The following is a 13,012-nucleotide window of genomic DNA, read 5'->3' as shown; positions in this document are numbered from 1 at the left end:
ATGACGATATGCTATTCTCCATTATACACAGGTAAATAATGTAAATAATGCTTCCCTGCATAGAATTGCATAGAATTGCATTGTGTATTATTAATTCTCCCGAGCCCTGCCCGAGGGGCTATAGTGGGCCCAACTGGCAGCAAATCAGATCTCCGAGACCGTAGTGACTTTCGAGACTATGGGAGGTCTCATACTCTTAAGGCTTTATGATCGGAAACCGGCTTAACTCCATTTCTTCCTATCTCCACATTGCTTGTTAATCCAAATGGAGAATCTTAGAAGTTCTGCGAAGCGAGATACTATGTTCAGATACAAGATATAAAACCATGTTCATCCACTTCAAATGTACTCTACAATATATATATCAAATATCAACCAAGAACCAAGACCAAGACCACAATGACAAAACTCTTCACCCCCCTCCGCGTCGGCCGCGTCGAGCTCTCCAACCGCATCGCAATGGCACCCATGACCCGCTTCCGCGCCGACGATAACCACGCCCCCCTCCCCATCGTGAAAGAATACTACGCCCAGCGCGCCTCAGTCCCAGGCACCCTCCTCATAAGCGAAGCAACCTCCATCACCGCCCGCGCGGGCGGGTACCCCAACGCACCGGGCATCTACAACGACGCGCAGATCGCCGCGTGGAAGGAAGTAACCGACGCCGTGCACGCCAAGGGCAGCTACATCTACCTCCAGCTGTGGGCATTGGGCCGCGTGGCAAGCCGAGAACTCCTGCAAGCCGAAGGCGGCTTCGATCTCATCTCGAGTAGCGCGACGGCAATGGACGCGAAATCTCCTACGCCGCGCGCGCTATCTGAGACTGAGATCCACGAGTGGATTGCGGACTATGCGCAGGCGGCGCGGAATGCCATCGCGGCTGGATTTGATGGCGTTGAGATCCATGGTGCGAATGGGTATTTGATTGATCAGTTTATCCAGGATACGTGTAATAAGCGTGAGGATGGGTGGGGTGGGAGTGTTGAGAAGAGGGGGAGGTTTGCGGTTGAGGTTGCGCGGGCTGTTGTTGAGGCTGTTGGGGCGGATCGTACTGGCATTCGGTTTAGTCCTTGGAGTACGTTCCAGGGGATGAAGATGGAGGATCCGAAGCCGCAGTTTGAGTATTTGGCGACGCAGATGGCTGGGTTGGGGCTTGCGTATACGCATTTGATTGAGTCGAGCATTGCGGGGAATGCTGATGTCGAGGCGACGGAGAAGTTGGATTTCTTCCTACAGGCTTATGGGAAGGCTTCGCCGGTTATTGTTGCTGGTGGGTATCAGGCTGAGTCGGCGATTCAGGCGGCGGATGTCAAGTATGCGGACTATGATGCTATTGTTGGTATTGGACGCCCGTTTATTTCGAACCCTGACTTGCCGTTCCGTGTTCAGAAGGGCATTCCGTTTGTGCCTTATGATGCTGCCACTTTCCATAACGCCAAAGACCCCAAGGGATACACCGACTATGCGTTCAGTGCTGAGTTCCAGAAGTCTATTGAGGCTGCGGCTTGATTTGGATTGGTTTTGATATAATGAGTTGCTTAGCGATGTTTGTATAGATCATTAGATGTATATAGAGCTAGATTTGGAATAGAAGTTAGCATATGTGAATAATTTGGTGCTTAGGCATGATCTTCATAAGTTCATTTCAGGTTGTGCTGGTGCTGAGATACCAGATACCAGGTTCCGATTCTAATACGGAGTACTCGGGTTCATTTTGGGGTTTTAGTATGTGTAGTCTTGGGAGGTGCTCCTATTCGCAGGGAGGTTTTCCTCGGTCAAAGGGTAGATGAGGGCTTCATGCGACTCATACAATGCACCTTGCATTCCTTTGTTAAGTGTAACTGAGGAATCAGTAACAAGGATCACTTCACACGTGACTTTTGAGCCTATTCAAAAGAGGTCAGATAGAAAAGCGGGGGAAAATTCGGTATATCCATCGCAGAAGTCGGTACATAGTTGCATCAAAGCCTGTAAATGATTCCCCCACATTACCAAAAACGTGACCGACTTGGCACGGAGACCAAGAATCTTGGAAAAGCCGAAAGAGAAAGTTCCGCTCCGCCGAGCCGAAAATCTACACAGCCGAGGGTAAACCGACGACAGGAACCATGGGTTGGAGTGTATTGGGGTATGTATTGGCTTTTGTGGGGGATCAGATGAACAGAATGTGGGGGAAATAAAGGAATGCCAATTCGCCAAGCGTATGGGGTACGGAGTAATAATCGCTAAAATCATATGTTTTTTAAGGGTTCGTATCCGGCATATTGTAAGCTTGCATGACGATGCATGATGCTCTTTGGGTATACGATCGCCCAGGGCTGAGAAATATATCCCCGCATCGTGTTGCCGTATTGAGCAGGGAGCAACGCCAAGTTTCCAGATATATAGTACTATTTGTTGTACCTTCGAATTGGGGCAAGGGAGTAGGCCTGGTAATTGGTTTAATTAATATAACATATAATTGGGACACAGTACCTCCATGCTAACAATTATTGATTATTGATCCGTGCACGAGACGAGACCAGTATGATTGGTCAATATATAAAATTGCATGAATTATGAAGAGTCATTATACCCTATGTACAAAGTAGGTATCCATGCCTGGATGGTGCCACCTTCGATAGAAGCAGAGTTTGCGCTCGGATCAGGTCTGGATCGCAAAATTGAATCAAAAGATTTAATTAACAATCATTGTGGTTTCATATTAGATTGCTTTTTTTTCTTTCTATACATCCATGTCTGTCCTATGCATGTCTCATGAACATAAACAGGCTAAATTGACAATATTTATGAAGATGAACTATAAACTCTCAAAGGGGGGAAGTTAAAGGGCCACCTGACCAAGAGGATTGGCATAATCTGTGGCGTGTGTGTGTTGTTTATTATTGTTACTTGGCAAACGCCACAAATCCAAGCTATTGCCCAGAGATTTCGCTTACAAACCGGAGAGAATCCTTCGGCTTTATAGAGGGCTACACACCGAGAGCTTAGCAAGAACTCGATTATGGCTCTGCATGAGTGGGAACCCATTATTGCCGTATATGATGTTGGAGTACATACCGTTCACGGGTCCTGAATGGGATCTTGCATGATATTATTATTCCCGAGCAAAGAACCCTGTCGCCGTTTCTGCTGCAATACTACCTTGTTGCCACGACATCAACAGACCTAAAAAAAAGCACCCTGGCTAAACTGTATACGTTAGTCTGCATTGGAACGGGGAAATCTCTGCCCCGGGCCGAATCTCAAGCCAGTACGGAACCTCCGTACGGAGTAAGGGCAAAATGACTGGAAGAGAGACGTCCACAGACATCCATAGGTTCCACCGTGTCAGTCATTAGCGTTAGCCGTAAATCCTATCGCAGAGCCACATGTGGAGATGAAGCTTGACAAGTTTCCATCTCTCTAGGGCTAGTTTCTCGCATATCACGGGGCTTACGAGAGAAAAAATAAATAAAGAAGAGTAAAACAGGTCCGAGCCTAGTGTGCGCCGATCTAGGTTCCCCCCCGGACTGATGGCCCATTCGAGAGAACACGGCACGTCTAGTCAAGCTGGTTCGCGGCTGTGCACTGTCGATGTTAACCTCTTTCTTTGCACGTCAACCTGAATATGGTAGTCGTCCCGTTTCCCCGAGACTTGAAACAACGGGTACGGATACAATGCACAGACTTGGACCTGGACAACGGGTCTCCATGCGGTGTCTGGTACTCCGTACACCGTATATCCGTGGCTAGTGGGTAATATGTGTTATACGTGCATTGTTAGTGGTGTATCCGTGCTTCGTATCCGGTCTCAAAAAAGGGGCAAAAGGGGGTATATTATGGGTGAGACTTGCGCTAAGTGGGGGGAAAATGAATATCACAGAGAGAGAAAAAGAAAATAACAATAACAATAAATATTAGGTACATGTACATAATACATCAGATGTTCTGTAATCCATGCAAGATGAAATGGGAATTGATCTCACGATGAATTCATTGGTGCGTAATCCTGTCCGGACATATTAGCCTAAGCTTAGAGTCTATAATCTTATATACTGTACTTTATTTCCCACTCGGAGTGAATTTTGTGTAGAATAATGATCGAATGATTTCATAATCGGTCACGTTGGCCCCAGGGCAACAAGTGGTATGTTCAGGCAAAAAGTGCATTCCACCGTTAGACCGAGGTCGTGACGCAGTCTCGGCTAGGGGTACTTGGTACCCGGATTTACCACCGAATAAGCCGGTCCCAACAAGTATCTTCTACCTGAAAAGCATTGTTTGCTTTAGTGCAATGGTCAAAGTACTGGACAGATGTACTCCGTACATCGTGCATAGCCATAGTACATATGTAGTTCAATACCCTGTACGGAATAAAGTGGACTCTACTTGATGATCATGGAAATCTTATTGTCTCCTAAACAGAGTCCAGTAAATTTCCGTACGGGTGATACTGTCCATGGGACTGCCCTAGAAAGACCCATAGATGAAATAATGCAACTGATTATCAGCTTATAGGTTGTAGGTTGTACTCTGTACATGCCTCGAACTCGAATTATGCAGTCAAGTAAGTAAAGTTAAGTAATTTAAGCAAGTTAACCTAATTCCCCAACGGATGATGATTATTCTCCAAGTGGTCTACCAATCATATTGTCCCCCGGATCGTTTCTGGACTCTCCACTTTCTTCCCCAGGCTAGGTCCTTTCCCTTCATCCTTGCCTGCCAATTAACCAAGTGAACGGTCCTCCCCCCATTCCTCCGTGCCGTCCCTGGCTTAACATGACATTGTTCTAGACGGGATACCTTTCTGATCCCTGTGAAACAATGATTTTAAAACGCAAGTCTAGTAAAAAAAAGCTAGGTATATTTTTTGTATAATTAAGACCATTCCCTCGATATCCTTTTTCATTCTTCTCTTTTTCTCTTTGCTCTCCACTTTATATTCGACCAGATTTTTTTTTATTAAACTTCTAGTGGGAACGGGTCCTGGCGGCTGCACATCATTTGTTATATGTATTATATGTAATAATATAATACCGAAACACCAATACCATGTAAGTTTGGTTCCACACTTTCCCAAAATCCAATTTTCCCCAAGGGAAGTGCTCGCCTTCGAGGACTCTCAATTGGAAAGAGTATAATAGTTTCCCTTCCCTTCCCCAGCTTCCCAGTTCTCCATCTCCCCTAGCCCAGAGCTGTGCTTGATCTGAATCCTTTCCTACATCTATACCTATAACTGTGTTATACGGCATTTTACCTTTTTACATACTTTTTTTTCTTCTTCTTTACGTTCCTCTTTTTAACGAATCAGATACTGCATCATGTCTGGAACTGAAGCAATCAACCACGCCGAGCTGGAGAAGGACGTGGGTCCTTCTTCCTCTCCCCAGAACGGCTTCGGCAACGGCAACGGCAACGGTAACGGCAACGGCGGCGCTTCTATGCAGCCCCAACTATCCGCCGAAGAGCACCAGGTAGCACGCGCCGCCGCGCGCTTCGGCTACGGACCCCTCGCCCACGTCAACACCACAGAAGCATCCCTGCCTCCCTTCGGTGGTGAGTTCCAGCCCGGTCTGTACAAGTCCGTCGAGGGCCGCAAGTTCGCCAATCCTGCGCCTCTCGGCCTCTGCGCTTTCGCCCTCACCACTTTCGTCCTGAGCGCCATCAACATGGGAACCCTGGATATCTCCAGCCCTAACATCGTTGTCGGTCTTGCTTTCGGTTACGGTGGTCTCGTTCAGCTGCTTGCTGGCATGTGGTATGTTAACCCTAACTTTTCCGTGCTTCCGTAGCTCCCCCAGTGGGTTTCACAGTCTTGTTCGGCGGCTAATCCGTGCTTTTTTTTAATATAGGGAAATGGCTGTCGGTAACACTTTTGGTGCTACTGCTCTCTCCTCCTACGGTGGTTTCTGGATCGCCTTCGCTATCGTCTTGACCCCCGGTGGGTTCCAGATCGGTGAGGCTCTCGGCGAGACAAGCAGTGATGCTTCCAAATTCTATGACTCCATGGGTCTTTTCCTGATGGTAAGTTTTTTGCCTCACTCCCCTGTCTCTTGTCTCTTACAAGAGGCAATGTGAAAAAAGAAAAAAAGAAATCACCCGCTGACAATGTCATAACAGGGCTGGTTCATCTTCACCACCATCATGCTGTTCTGCACTCTCAAGTCCACCGTCGCCTTCTTCATGCTGTTCTTCACCCTGGACCTGACCTTCCTCCTGCTCGGTGTTGCCTACCTGCAGCGCGGTCCCGACGGCCACCCCAACGCCAACGTTCAGAAGGCCGGTGGTTTCTTCGGTTTCCTGGCTGCTTTCTCCGCCTGGTACAATGCCCTCGCTGGTATCGCTGATACTAGCAACAGCTTCTTCATCATCCCCGTCGCTCACTTCCCCTGGTCCCCCACTGGCCGTGTCCGCCGTGGTAAGACTGACCGTGAGCTCGCATAAGCGACTATTTCCAATAAAATTATTGGAAAAGAGACGGGGATGCGGAGTGTCCGCTTGGTGCTTGTAATGTTTTCGATACCCAGTGTTGTGTATGTATAGGCTGCAAATAGACCGAGGCTCCTGTTTCGCTGCTTTGTGCTCATCGACTCGTTTGCTCGTTGTCGGTTGGGTTGGCGGTTTGGAGGAAGGTCTGTCTGTTCGTCTGTGACTGTTGCTGTGTGCAGTGATGATCAAAACGGAACATCCTGTCCGGCGCAGTTGCAAAAATATCCACCATTCATCGCTTTTTGGTTTTGGAAAGTCGGGTTGATGCTAGTTGTAATTTTTCGGGAGTACTTGGTTGATCTCTTGTGCTCTCTGGGTGTTCTTTTTCCTTGCTGTATTTAGTCTCTTTTACCTGCGAGTTTCTGGTGACTCAGTAATTAATTCATCAAACATTCTTCTTAATGTGTCTGTTCCATCTTGTAGACTGTTGTCCTCGAGCTTTCGATATCGAGTCGAATTCTTGCCCTGTGCTTGCTCTCGTTCGGGGGCTGCTGTTGTTGGCCTGGGCCACTGTAAATCCAACCCAACCATATTGTGTAGCCATGTATGCGGGTCAATCAGGTCATTGTTGCGAGCTAGCAAAAGGAAGTTGAGCTAGAGAGAGATACAAAACATCCATCACATCGTAAGCAATATGCTGCACTGGACACATCTGTCATCAATCATCCAAGGATATGCATGGCTAGTCAAGCCCTCCGGCCTGAGGAGGCCTTAAGGCCGACAAGCCATGGATAGCCTGGTATGTGATTCATGAAGTGATATCCAGTGAAGGCAAGAAGGGTGAGGGTGAAGACAATCTCATTGTATTATATTAGCACAAAAAAAAAGAAGTGTTTCAGTAGGAGAGAGGAAGAAGGCACGTAAAAGGGGGCATGGAAGTATGTATATACCCCCCGAAATGAGTCCTTTTTTTTCTTCCAGCACCCAGAGCCTATTATACCTAGACCCTTGACTGGCCTTGCCCGGGATCAAGCCGCCCGAGAGTGGAGATTGGTGTCCTGATATAATGTCGGTAATTTCTCGGTCTGGTCTAAGACCTGCACCTGCAGAGCTGACAGGGATTCCAAGGCCTTCATCTGTTGTTGATGTTCATTGCATTCTCCAACATACTTCCTTTTGTAGAAGTATGCGTGTCTCTTGTTAAATCAACGAGGGAACAAAAAGTGAAGAGAAAGAAAGCGATATTCAAAAAAACAAAAGGCAACGGAATAATTTAGAAAGATGATGCAAGCAAGCTAGGAAGCAAACCTGCATCTATCAAAAAGCGCGCAACGCCGAGCCAAAGCCGACAACTGCCCGGCTGAAACTCGGTATATGCTCGGTGGGGGGGCTTCTACAGCGTATCAGCTTCTTTGTTCGTAGAGACGGCCGGAGATTGTTCGGATATCGGGATGCCGTCCTTATCTTTTGTGGATTCATGGGCTTGGATGCCGAGAATGATGAAATATGTATCGGGATTGATCGGGATGATGTGCTTGGCTTCGGTGGTTGGTTGTTCTTGCCAAGGGGGTTGGTATCTTGGCTGTTTGAGGTAGGGATAGTAATAACATACGTTAGACTTCTAGTGTAAGCGAGGAGTAGCAATACGCGTTACATATGAAGTGCATTTAGTTCCAGGCTTAGAGAAGTGGTCAATTAGGTGGATAGGCTATATAGCTGGTTTAGAGAGGAGTAGTCGTCAATCATTGGGAATAGAACTATGTACATTATCTCTTCACTTATCTCATCGGCTTGATAGAAAGACGGCAAGTCCAAAGCCTGAGAATATACTAGTCAAAAGGGGCTGTGTATAACCAAATTTGAGAAAGTTCGATCTATTACGGCAGATCCAGGTAGCCTAGCTCATACCGCCGGAGGTTCTACCTGCAAATGACACTCATCCCAAATCTGACGAAGCATAGGCAGGTGGATGCGATCAACATAGAAAAAGCCCAACAAGATGGAACGGGCCTCCTGCCACGAGTGGATTCCCTGCAGCCGCGCAGCATTGGCCAGTTCAGATACGAAGAAGGCCCGCTCGGACGGCATGGTTAGACTGCACGCCGCGCCCATGAAAAGCAGCCAGAGGAGTAGGTCGCGACAAAGCGCGAATAAGCCTGAGGGGATAGTCGCCTCGAGGGCAATACGCAGAGCCTGGATCGGCTTTGGCAGCAACTGGCCGACCATTGGATAGAAGTTCCAGATGGCGCTGTTGTGGAATAGCAGTAAAGCGAGACGAGTGCAACCCTCGATGGAGTTGTCGCCCTTTACCTGGCCTGTTTCTGTATATCGGTCTGTGTGTAGTTGGTATTCTACGTGCAGTACTTCGGTGTTAAAGTAGTCCTCGGTCTCCTCGTTGAACTCTTTGTAACCGGTGTTGCCTTTGATCCATTCTGCATACCAGGATAGTTCGAGGAGGTCATATACGATTTGCGGCATGGTTTCGCCGAAGATGCCGGGTATTTTGAGTAGAGCGAAGAGGCTGGTGGAAAGTAATGCCACGTCGTCGTTGGGCGGAATGAGAGAGAGGCGCGCTGGGCGGGTGTAGCGAACAAAGGGGAATATAGGTTTGGCATGGGCCATGCAAGCAACTCGGATATCAGTCCTAATTGCGCGGTTAGCAAGCCTTGTATCTAATTATGAAATGGTGTACCAACCATGAGATCTGGAACCGCACGTCTGAAGGAACATCGTCAAAGTTCTTTCGCAATGCGATCATCTGGCGCAAACCTGCCAGATGGATTTTGAGATAATCGGGATTCCCCGACGCGATCTACAGTCACGTATTAGCTCCGGGGATCGCAAGCCTGATTTCGCCAGAACAAACTCACTTCAATTGTTAACAAGGTAGAAACTGCAGCAATCAGAACATCACTCGAAGCCTTGACCGGGTCTGACAGGCCCTCGTTGACCAGTCGAATAGTCTCACCACGGTGGTGGAAAGTGTCGATCACCAGCTGACTCCGCTTTTGTTTGGGATCTCGGATGGGTAGCTCGCCTGCACGCATCGCATCATTGGAAGTAGCCATACAAATTGTTGCATGCAGAATGGCCGGGTCGCGCTGGATCAAGGACGCCCAATGCGCCTGCAGCTTAGGCTTATACCGCGTCTGCAATGGGTGCGCTTCTTGTGTCAGATCCCAGAGGACTATATTTTCGTCAGTATGCAGCCTCTACTATATCATGGATGGGGGTTAAAGAAAGAACCACGCACAGACTCGTAGGTGTCGCATCATTCTATCTGTAAGCTGTGTATGCCCAGTATTAAAAGGATCATTAGCTCCTTGTCCCACGTAAGACCATGCAGATGGTCCAGCGGGGTAGGCCATCGTCCCACCAAAGCTACAGTCCTCCCATGATGCGGATTGCATAGCAGGGTATCCCACAGCTGTTGATGTAACAAGCTCGTCGACCTGTTCTAGCTCTCGTTCCTCTGAGATTTGACTGCCTGATAAGCTGGCGGACGAGCTAATAGACGGACGGGTAGGCTGAGCGGGTACAAGTGCCCCGGGGTTCGTCGTCGGGGGCTGAGAAGACGAGTGTTTCCATTTGCTCTTATTGTACTGTTCTGTACTCTCCATTCGCTTCTTGCGATTATGCTCGGACATAACATGGGACCGAATCCGCTTTAGGGTCTCATCCGTTGTGCCTGCCGCTGCCGTTTGCTGATCACTGTTGACCCAGAATAACGTCGATTTCCCCGTAGATGCATTGTTGTTTTTGCGGGGTTTGCGTACCCTAGTAGTTGTTTTCCGACTGGAAGCTGTGGGTGGTGGAGGTGGAGGAGGAGGTGGTGGTGGTGGTGGTGGAGGAGGAGGAGCTGTCGGTGCTTCGGTCACGGTCTGCACAGAGTTGGGATCGAAGTGGATGGGAGCTGCATAGGGGGTGTGGATCGGATCGGCCGCCCAAGCCGCAGCCGATGGCCGAGACAGCACGGGCAAGGTCTGCTCGTAACCCGGTAAGAGGTCCTTGGCGTCCATCGAGCTTATCTGGACGTTCGAGGCATTGCCTAGAAGAAGGGAGGAATTTAGAAGAGGACAAACTTCCTTTCCGGACCGGCGGGGTAGAAAATCACAGGAAATTTGGATTCTTCACATTGCAGAATCATCGGCCCCGCTAAGAGCTCTAGTGGAATTCGACAGGTTTATTTTAAGATGTTTTAAGGGGAAGCATTTAGGCCATTTAGCGGAATTAATGATTTCTTTCGTTCTTTTTGATATCACAATAATCCCCCCTCCTTTCCAGGACAACAGTCCCAACCTGGGAAGTTCCCAATATCCACTTGACCTTGAAGACATGGGATTATTCACCATTATTCACCGAGCTTGTTCTTTCTGAGGTCATGTGGTGTTCAAAAAGAGTGAGAACACATGTCTACAGGAAGACCTCGACATCGTAATTTACCATGGAGTACGATCATCTCAAATAATGTACAAAGTACCTTAATATTCATGAAACACCCCAAATATACGGAGTACGGGGATAACCCCATGTATGGATGATCTGCATTCTGGCCCCCCTGTGAGGTCATGACGAAATATTTCCAACGGCTACAAGGCCGTAGACATTGAGTCAAGATTTTCCCCTACCAGCACTAGCCTTGAATCTATTATCGTGGGTGTCGTATAAGCCCGAGGCTGTGCAACTAAAAGTTTCAAACTATGTGGATGATCATGTTCTTGACATTCTTGTTACAACTTTGTTTCTTGGAGCAGAAGTACCTGATCTGAAGGGCTTCCCAAGGTAATTGCGTACATTTTTGAGATCTACAATATCCATGGATACGACATACGATATTGGTAATACCAAAGAGCTAGTTTCACACGGAAACACCCGTGGTCTACTCAATGTGGAGGCGATGTGGGGAGCAAGTGAGATAGAACGAATGAGATAGTCGCGGGAAGATAATCTAATAACGGACGTCGGTTTCATTCCGAGGCCATGCAAATGGTGTTGGGCCCATAAATTTAGGTCATGCCAGGACGCGGGAAGACCGGCATCGTGTCCAGCTGTTCTAATCCACCCATTGTACCACTCTGCCCGCTGTTTTGCCAACCTTGTCCGGTCTGCTGATTGATAAACTGGCTCTGTCGGAAAGGATTGGTGCTGCCAGTTGGGTTAGGCCGCAAGGGAGCAGCTGCGGGGGGTTGCAGACCTTGCTGCGGAGCAGGAGAGGCCCGCGCAAAAGGGTTGGTCCCCGTTCGCTGAGGCTGGATGGGCTGCGCTTGCGGTGGTTGAGGAAGGGGCGGCGGGGGTTGCACAGGCTGAAATTGCTCATTTGAGGGATTATATGGCGTGTTTGCTGTGGATAGTCGTCTCGCGAATGGGTTCGTGTTCTGTCGCGATAGAGGAGCGGCGGGTGGCTGAGCGCCTGTGGGAGTGTTGAGCATCATTGACTGGCGGAACGGATTGGTGTGCTGGGGCTGCAGGGGCTGCAAGGGTTGAGGTGCTTGCTGCTGCTGCTGCTGCTGTTGTTGTTGTTGTTGTTGTTGTTGTTGTTGTTGTTGTTGTTGAGGGAAGCCAGCAATTCCTTCCTGCGGAATAGGAGCCAATTGCGACTGGTAGCCATACGACTGCGGCTGGGGAGAGTAACCTCCAAATCCAGCGCCAGTAGGCATAGCTTGAAGTGGCTGTGGTGGTGGTGGCGGCGGCTGTTGTTGCTGCTGCTGCGGCTGCCCAAATGGATTGTTTGGGCCCTGTGCTTGATAAGGCGCTCCATATTGGGTCGGCTGGGCATATCCAGTTGCCAAAGGCTGCTGTTGAATCCCCTGGGGCTGTTGCTGGAAGCCAGTCTGCTGGGGATAAAACGGTTGCTGTGGCTGCTGTTGGAACCCTGTTTGCTGGTACTGTACTGGGTTCTGTTGCCCCATTGGCTGTTGGTTCTGCTCAATTGAATCAAAAAAGTCGATCAGGTCCACAGGTGGTGGCTTCGGTTGTTCGGCCTGCTTGGGTTGGTTTGACGCCGGCGGGTTCGACATCGGTGCGTTCGGCATTGGCTTTGATACATCTGCGGTCGCACTGGCTTCCATACTCGCTGGAACGCGTACACCTTTCTTGGTCAAGTACTCCCGTCGGCGAAGATCGAAATCAGGATCGTTGAGATCATCCTCAAGAAGGCGCGCCAGATCTGTGGAGGCATGCTTGAGCTTCGGGATTTCCAAGCGAGTAGCAGATTGGAAATGTCTAGCCACTCCCAAGAACTGGACCACTTCTTCCGTTTGTTTCGTGAACGTCTTATAGATTGCCAGGGCACGTATACTATCCGGCCGCGACATCTCAAAGTAGTGTTCTATTGGGGGTCAAGGTTAGACCAACGCCGATCAATGGAGGGGCTGCTGACTTACCTAAAACGTTGATGGTGCCCTCATTCATGACTGAATACAAGGTCAATAGATCAAGCGTGAGAAGACGGAACGCGGTCAGACTGATCTCGTTCTCGGGCTCATCAGTCAATAGCTATACACTGTCAGTCACCGAAAAGAAAGCCCAAATTCGGAATTCACCTACATCGCAGCGCAGTAACACACGAATTTGCTTCTGTACAACTTCCGTCTCCCTCAAT

At 48.8% G+C, this 13,012-nt stretch overlaps 4 protein-coding genes across 4 annotated transcripts in view; 2 read left to right on the top strand and 2 right to left on the bottom strand.

Annotated features, from left to right (window-relative positions):
* Window positions 1–399: 399 nt before the first annotated feature.
* N7455_002770 (alkene reductase) lies at window positions 400–1,509 on the top strand (the record flags this gene model as incomplete). The annotated part of the gene is made up of 1 exon (XM_040959938.2): window positions 400–1,509. One exon carries the CDS (start codon window positions 400–402, stop codon window positions 1,507–1,509), a length of 1,110 nt encoding a protein of 369 aa, XP_040809663.2.
* A 3,794-nt stretch (window positions 1,510–5,303) lies between these two features.
* Window positions 5,304–6,426, top strand: N7455_002769 (acetate uptake transporter family protein; the record flags this gene model as incomplete). The annotated part of the gene is made up of 3 exons (XM_040959896.2): window positions 5,304–5,740; window positions 5,835–6,006; window positions 6,103–6,426. 3 exons carry the CDS (start codon window positions 5,304–5,306, stop codon window positions 6,424–6,426), a joined length of 933 nt encoding a protein of 310 aa, XP_040809665.2.
* A 1,887-nt stretch (window positions 6,427–8,313) lies between these two features.
* Window positions 8,314–10,430, bottom strand: N7455_002768 (uncharacterized protein; the record flags this gene model as incomplete). Its single annotated transcript, XM_040959956.2, has 4 exons — window positions 8,314–9,055; window positions 9,108–9,223; window positions 9,282–9,598; window positions 9,665–10,430. 4 exons carry the CDS (start codon window positions 10,428–10,430, stop codon window positions 8,314–8,316), a joined length of 1,941 nt encoding a protein of 646 aa, XP_040809680.2.
* Window positions 10,431–11,417: 987 nt separating this feature from the next.
* The window catches only part of N7455_002767 (ENTH domain protein), a gene marked incomplete at its 3' end in the record, with an annotated part of 2,440 nt that continues 845 nt past the window's right edge, over window positions 11,418–13,012 (bottom strand). Inside the window, exons 3-5 of the mRNA XM_040959940.2 lie at window positions 12,958–13,012; window positions 12,795–12,906; window positions 11,418–12,739 (exon numbers count right to left, since the gene is read on the bottom strand). The exon at window positions 12,958–13,012 is cut by the window's right edge and continues 136 nt beyond it. Coding sequence (XP_040809656.2) covers window positions 11,418–12,739; window positions 12,795–12,906; window positions 12,958–13,012 — 1,489 coding nt within the window. The remainder of the gene's footprint in view (window positions 12,740–12,794; window positions 12,907–12,957) is intronic.

Source organism: Penicillium solitum, assembly GCF_028829755.1.
Source record: "Penicillium solitum strain IBT 25940 chromosome Unknown utg000001l_segment0_segment0, whole genome shotgun sequence".
Lineage (NCBI taxonomy): Eukaryota > Fungi > Ascomycota > Eurotiomycetes > Eurotiales > Aspergillaceae > Penicillium > Penicillium solitum.
The sequence above is the reverse complement of the archived record's forward strand: the minus strand, read 5'-3'. Positions and strand labels throughout refer to the sequence as shown.